Source organism: Protobothrops mucrosquamatus, unplaced genomic scaffold, assembly GCF_001527695.2.
Source record: "Protobothrops mucrosquamatus isolate PMUCROS unplaced genomic scaffold, P.Mucros_1.0 scaffold5862, whole genome shotgun sequence".
Classification (NCBI taxonomy): Eukaryota; Metazoa; Chordata; class Lepidosauria; order Squamata; family Viperidae; genus Protobothrops; species Protobothrops mucrosquamatus.
Genome location: NW_015391707.1, coordinates 16,056 through 23,328, shown reverse-complemented (window position 1 = coordinate 23,328; position 7,273 = coordinate 16,056). Strand labels below are relative to the sequence as shown.

At 34.9% G+C, this 7,273-nt stretch overlaps 1 protein-coding gene across 1 annotated transcript in view; it reads left to right on the top strand.

The window, feature by feature from the left end:
* Positions 1-870: 870 nt before the first annotated feature.
* The window catches only part of LOC107299982 (tyrosine-protein kinase ITK/TSK-like), a gene marked incomplete at both ends in the record, with an annotated part of 21,216 nt that continues 14,813 nt past the window's right edge, over positions 871-7,273 (top strand). Inside the window, 6 exons of the mRNA XM_029286913.1 lie at positions 871-975; positions 2,072-2,153; positions 3,013-3,141; positions 4,801-4,841; positions 5,893-6,044; positions 6,565-6,630. Coding sequence (XP_029142746.1) covers positions 871-975; positions 2,072-2,153; positions 3,013-3,141; positions 4,801-4,841; positions 5,893-6,044; positions 6,565-6,630 — 575 coding nt within the window. The remainder of the gene's footprint in view (positions 976-2,071; positions 2,154-3,012; positions 3,142-4,800; positions 4,842-5,892; positions 6,045-6,564; positions 6,631-7,273) is intronic.

The window sequence follows — 7,273 nt, the reverse complement described above, 5'->3', positions numbered from 1 at the left end:
GTGTCAGTCTTTCTAAACTATATGCAGATTCACATATGGTGAATGTGAATGCCATAACCTATAAATAGAATGTGACTGGCAATCTATTTGGATTATCATCCTCAAGCATGGAAAAACATGAGCTATCACACAGCTGTGGGCTGTGTAAGGTTTAATTATATGTGAATGAAAACTATACTAAAATCTATCCTCCCAGTTTGTGAAAGTTTTCTTCAATCAAAGATGCTTCTGATGTTCTTCTTGTGATTATATGATAATGCCATTTCTTATGAAATGCATAATTGTGTGTCATTTTTGTAAGCCACTTAGATTTGTTTCTGATAGAAAAGGCATAAGATCAATTGCTTGTCACATTAGAAGAATTATTCCTGAAACTCCACATTTAAGCTCTCTCTGAAATGAATAAAAAAAATTCCATCTCGGCTGTAGAAAAATCAAAGCAGGAAATCAGTTACTTTCAAAGAGGGCTGTGAATCATTCAAAGCAAGGCATTAATGGACAGCAGGGTTATTATAGTTGTTGCTTTTTGGCTTCCTGTTCAATGCAGCTTTTATAGCAAAATATACAAGCTAATCCATTGATGCTTCCTAGATCCACCAAGGAAAAAGAAAGAGGGGAAAAAAACCCCCACTATTTCTCAGGAAATAAGTCACCTACATGTTCAGAAATTTAATTAGACATTTCCCTAGATATTTCTTTCTTCTCTCTCTTTTTGTTTTATGCTGAAAATCATAACATGTTATACATTGTTTACACTTCCCTTGCTAAAATACTTTCCGTGAATGTTTAAAGACTTGGTAGTGTAGTGTAATGTCAAGTAAGCAATGAAACCGATCGTGGAGTCTAATTGTATTTTCTTTCTCCTCTTAGAAAAAAAGAATTTTAAAGGGTTCAGTTGAATTATCCAAGATTAAATGTGTAGAACTTGTGAAAAGTGACATCCCAGTTCCATGTCACTATAAATATCCTTTCCAGGTAAGCATTAACATCTGCCATTACAATCATCCTAAACATAACCAGTACATCCAACTTGCAAGTCATGCTTAATGCTTTTTTAATTGATCAAAAGATTTAAGGGGTAAAAACTGCTTAAGTGTTGAGAGGGAAATTGTACCAAAAACAGCTTATAGCATTTTCAGAGTTGTTTCTGTTTGTGATGCTAATTAGTATTTTTAAAAAGGATCCAGCTGCTTTGTACAATACCTTTCTGTCAAATTTTAGAACAGCATATAAAATTTAATTTTATGCTGTTTCTTCCTTTGTCTATTTCAGTCTCTTGCTCCCATTATTTTTACCTGCCGCAAAATACTTCCAATACATTTTTCTCTAGAAAAGTCCCTACCCCATCCCCAAACACAAGTAATTAATTGGGGAGAAAACTTTTTGTTTCTTCCTGGAAATATGGGACTTTTTTTGAGTGGGTTGTGCTAAAGCAAGCCAGATATATAACAATGTAAATAGCATATGAAATTATTTTTTCCCCTCAGCTGCAGCCCAAATGTTAGCTTCCTGTTTGGCAATAAAATGAACAATTCATAATGTGCTGCAGATATAGTATCATTCAGAAAATCAAGAAAATTGTTTGATCCTAGTGATACAATTCATGATTGACCAGGATAAAAATAGCTTGTGGTTTCTGTTTCTTATAGGACAAATACAGATATGAATATTTGTTGGAGAATTAGGAGTTTTAGAATCTCAGCTACATTTAATTTCTTTTAAAAAGCAAAATTCTATTCCAGTCTGTGGAAATCTGCTGAAATTTTGTTAAGAAGGTCTAACAATGGGATAATGGGTCTTCAATACTTTTTTATGTTCATCCATTGTATGCAAATATATGTAATGTATTCACTAGACACATACATACCACACACAAATATCTCAGAATAACAAATAATATAATGTTCACTTGGCAAAATGTTTAATGTAATAGTTTTGTTAGCAATCTGACACCACATTATATTATTTATTAATACAAGTTCATTTTTTCCTTTTAACATCACATCAGAAAACATGGGCTGATCCTGTTCAGTTTAGAATTGACTCTAAATCATTTTTTCTTTCATCACAGATTTTTCATGACAGCTATATGCTCTACATCTTTGCTCCTAACCTAGCAAGCTGCCAGAAATGGGTCATGGTTCTGAAAGAAGGTAATTCCTAACCCATCACACTGTAATTCCTTAGGTCAACTCTTCATTTGAAATTCAGTGTCAGTATGTCAAGGTAACATTAAGGCTAAGAAATACATGTTAGATATAAGCTTTTGTGGCTTTGAAGTGATTTTTATATTCCTGTTTCCTGCTGCAGCCCTTAATTATTTTGGTATCACTTTTAAAAAAAAAAAAATAGTTGATGGCAAATGGTAAAGGAAACTTATATTTCAGAAATTAAGCTGGTCACACTCTATTTTATGTCCAGATATGTATGTTATTAGTCGGTGCTATAAAAATTAATGATAAAATAAAATATTTATTAACTTACCAGTTGTCTGGAACAAATTTATTTCACCTCCATATGCTGGGTATAGTGTTTAAGGACAATAGAGATAAGTGTTTATCTAAGTATCTAATTAAATTACATGCTGCATCGACAACTCCTTTTACATTATAGCACATTAAAATAAAACAAGATTGGTCCTTATTATTTGTAGTAAGCACAATGGCATGTTCATCATCTGTTCATAATATCATGGTGAAATCTGTTCTCCAAACTTCAGAAGTTTTGTGTTTTGCTTTGTTTTAATCCCACTAAAAGTAGCTTTTGCTTTTCTGTATCATGGTCAGGATGATTTCGAATTTCATAAATACCTACTCTCTTCTACTTCATGAGATGGAGCATGTAATGGAAGCAATTCTTTCCCATCAAATGTAATGATTAAAATGATTGTCTAGGAGAAATAGCAATCCCAATACACTTGCAAAGTATCTAATGGGGGAAGTCTATTGTAAAAGCTGTTTACCATTATCAGGATTGCTCTGTTTAGAGTATCTGTCATTTTCCCCATTTCAGAAACTCAGAACAACACCACTTTGGTGTCAAAGTTTCACCCAAATTTCTGGATGGATGGACGATGGAGATGTTGTGCTCAGCTAGAAAAGATGGCAACAGGCTGCACGGAGTATATTCCAGCCAAGACTGGTAGGAAATTCCAAAACTTCTCTTCCATCAAGGCTTCAAGAGTAATTTAAAGTACTGTTATATAAGCTATAGGACATCTGTAAAATATGTATGAGAGAAGTTCAATACAGCTTTATGTTTAATTCTGTTATTTTTATATAGTGGGTTGACTGCCTTGTGGTTTGGCTCATGAGAGTGATCTGGTCACCATATGGCTTAAATCTGTAATGTGGATTTATTAATTTCTTTTGGGACTGAAGATTTCCAGACTCAGCATTGCTCATCTATAAAACCAATAAATGTCTAAATACTTCTCCATAATATGGTACAAAGCAATGTGTAATGCCGAAAAACCCACCTAGAATTATTTTCTTGTGCTTCTTGCACTGTGTTTGTGAGGCAGTCACTGTTTAGAACATATGTGGATGGTACTGTTAACTGATATGCAGTCCTATGCATTAATTATATATCTTAAATAAGCAAAATATGTATTGCAGATTATCTCTTTTAAGCACTAGGTTTCACTTTTGGATTCATTAGGATCTGTGAGTGGTTTTTCTTTCTGCTCCACAAGCTTCACTTCATTTGCTCTGGCCTCTGTGTTTAAGGGCAATACTCTTATCCTCTTATCACTCATGTCCTGATTGTGGGCTGCTGTTGTGGCCATTGCCAGATCCTACTCCAAATAAATGGCTGCCCAGTTAGTAAAGCTGCATTCCCTACACATTGTACAGCTATGTACTGTAGGTATTTGGAGCAAAGAGATCTTCTTGCATATATATATGAAATCTTTATCACGACACCACATCACACGTATTGTAAAGAAGAAAGAAAACACTAGGTCCAAAGAAAAATATAGCTCTGAGAAACAAAATGGAAAAACATTTACACTTTTTGTGAATTGTATTTCTATTTGTAAATTGTATTTATTTTCTATTTAATTTGGTATACCTATAAGTTTGCTGTGGTTAATTGTGTACTTGGCAGAATTTGCAGATGTAGTTTGGATGGAGTCAAGTGCTCATTTCCTAAAGTTACTTCTTAGCAAAAAGTGAGATCTGTTTGCCTATAGTTTCTAGTCATGATACTTGATCCAGTATTTTACCCATTCCCTGGGTCAGTGGTGGCGAACCTATGGCACTGGTGCCAGAGGCGGCACTCAGAGCCCTCTCTGTGGGCACGCGTGCCGTCGCCCCAGTCCTAGGCCTTCAGCTGGGTTTTATAAAACCTTTTCGCTTTAGGCCTCTGCCGCCATGTACAAAAAAAAAAAGATTCAATCAGTCAATTTCAACTTCTCACGGGGAAAAAAAAGATCTTGCAAAGTTGGAATTGATTGATTGAACTTCTTAGTCCCACCCAGTCTGCTGTTACTACCGCAGCCACGTCCACCCAATGGGCCACACCCAGCCAATTGGCCATACCCACCTGGCACTTGACGATGCATCAGTTGGTTTTGGGTTGCAGTTTGGGCACTCAGTCTCTAAAAGGTTCGCCATCACTGCCCTGGGTCATTGAAGATGTTCTACCTCAGCCCATGATTAAAAAATATAGGAAACAGTCGGTATACAGTTACTCTATAGTCCTTGAAAACACTTAGCTTCATAAAGCTCCCATTTTCATAATTTATTTCTTTTGTATGCACACAAGTTATGTTGATTTCATATGTTTTTCTTTCCCTAGCCTCTAATAAACCTCTTCCGCCTACACCGGAGAATAACATGGTGAGAATCAAGATGTGGGTAGTACATATGGAAGCAACATCATATAATAATAATAATAATAATAATAATAATAATAATAATAATAATAATAATAACAACAACAACAATAATAATAATAATAACAACAACAACAACAACAACAACAACAACATTGGAGGTCATCGAATCCAACCCCCTGCTCAGGGGGTTGTATGTATGGCATATGTATGGCATTGATATCATGAAGTTCAGTTTTTGAAATGTTACAACAAATGTTACATCTAAAATGTGGCTTAATGATTGCAAATTTTTTGTAACATCTCTAGTCAAACTTTTTAGTACGGGTAATAGGTCTGCAATTTGTGGTGACCATATTTCAATATCTGTCATTTGCATGATCCCACATGATACCTTCTACTATTACTTTCTAAGAATACAGCAACCAAAGCCCAATTTGATTTAAAAATGTAGGGCTCATTTATTCAAGTTCAGTATCTATTAATAAATAAAAGGCCAATATTGAGGAGACTGTGAGTTCAAGTCCTACCATACCCATGAAAGCTGGCTGGGTAACTTGGGGCTCATGGGATTCTTATGGGTAAAATAGAAAGAGAAATATATATTCGCCGTTTTGAATTATTTGTAAAAATAATAAAGGCAGCACACAAATAAATAAATAATACATTTTAAAAGGCTAGTATGCCTATGGTATTAATATTACAAACAACAACAACAATAATAATATTAATAGTTGGAAGGGACCTTAGAGGTCTTCTAGTCGAACCCCCTGCTCAGGCAGGAAGCCCCATACCATTTCAGACAAATGATTGTCCAGTGTCTTCTTAAAAACTTCCAGTGTTGGAGCATTCACAACTTCTGGAGGCACATTGTTCCACTGATTAATTGTTCTAACTGTCAGGAAATTTCTCCTTAGTTCTAGAATTCTAGAAATCTCTGTGTTTTGAAATATAAGAAGATTTGACAAAGCTGGCATACTATATATGTAATCAAATATTTGTTGCATTCGTTTTCTGCATTTAATAAGTCTTTCTTTTTTTAAAAAAAAAAACAGAAATTATCACTGGATACCAAGGAATCTTCAGTAGTTGCCATTTATGATTATATTGCTCAGAATCCTCAGGAACTGACATTACGATGCAATGAGGAATATTATGTTATTGATAACTCTGAAGTCCATTGGTGGTTGGTTCAGGATAAGAATGGGTAGGTTTGTAGAAAAGACAATTTTTCTTTTTTAAAAAATGTATGTTCTAATTCCCTCCTACATTACATTTTCCCCATATGCTGTAAGTTTCTTATTCATTTTGCTTTCCTGTCTTAGATTACTGTAGCATACTTTAAGTATAGTCCATGATGAATAAGATACTTACTGTATATATGTTCTGCTGTGTTTTTCTTTAGATGTCCTAGGACCTAGACATTGGTATTTGGACATAAATCTTTGTAACATTTATGTTTTATTGTCTGTTACTAATCTAGATGAAATGTTAATATATATTGTAAGTCCATGTCCTATATGCCATACAGAAAATAATAAATAATAATATGTTTGGAAATAAAGTTGAAAGTTTTATTTTCTGTATCCAGTAAGAGATGGTGCTATATACTCATTGTCATCAGCAGAAGGTTTGGTATCATGTATTCTGCTCTAATAGACAATTTTAATCAAGTCATACACTGAAGTTTCTCATCTTTTAATAACATGACAACTTATTTGTTGCAGGCATGGAGGATATGTGCCAAGCAGCTACATAGTAGAAAAATCACCAGATAATCTTCAAATATATAAGTAAGAATTTGTTGCTTCTTTGTATGTAATATCATTAACAAGTTATAACTGAAATTTTGAATTATGTAATTTTTAAATCTTCACATTAAGATGTCAATTCAATTTTTATTAGAAAAATAAACCGATAATCGCATTCAAAAGCATATAGAAAAATGTTAGCTAATCAGGACTCCCAAGCAATGTTAGATTAGGTTAAAGTTCTTCTTTGAGATCATAGAATGAAATGGAAATCTCAGTCTCCTTTCCCTTCCCTTCCCTTTTATTAAATGTGATCCTAGTCAGAGCCAGCTGACCTTCGCCATCTTCTTACACTTGCTGCTGACAAGGCCTTCCAAAAGCTTGCAAGAAGGCTCTGCCTGCCCTTCTCCAAATCATGCAATGATTTGGAAGGCCTCCGAAGTTGCAGATGGCCTCAGGAAGAAGGCCTGCCACAGCAAGCAGCTGCCTCGCGCAGGCCTGGCCCATTAAGATCTCTAGGGCCCACCTTGAGGATGGGGTTTGGAACCCCGAGAGGTGGCATGCTGCGGGTACAAATCGAAAAGTATTGAAATCGGCCAAATTAAGGTTCTTTTTAAAGGGGTGTTTTAATAAATTTTTAGGGGGAACAAGGGTGGTTGGGAGGGGGGAGGATCACCTTAGGTCA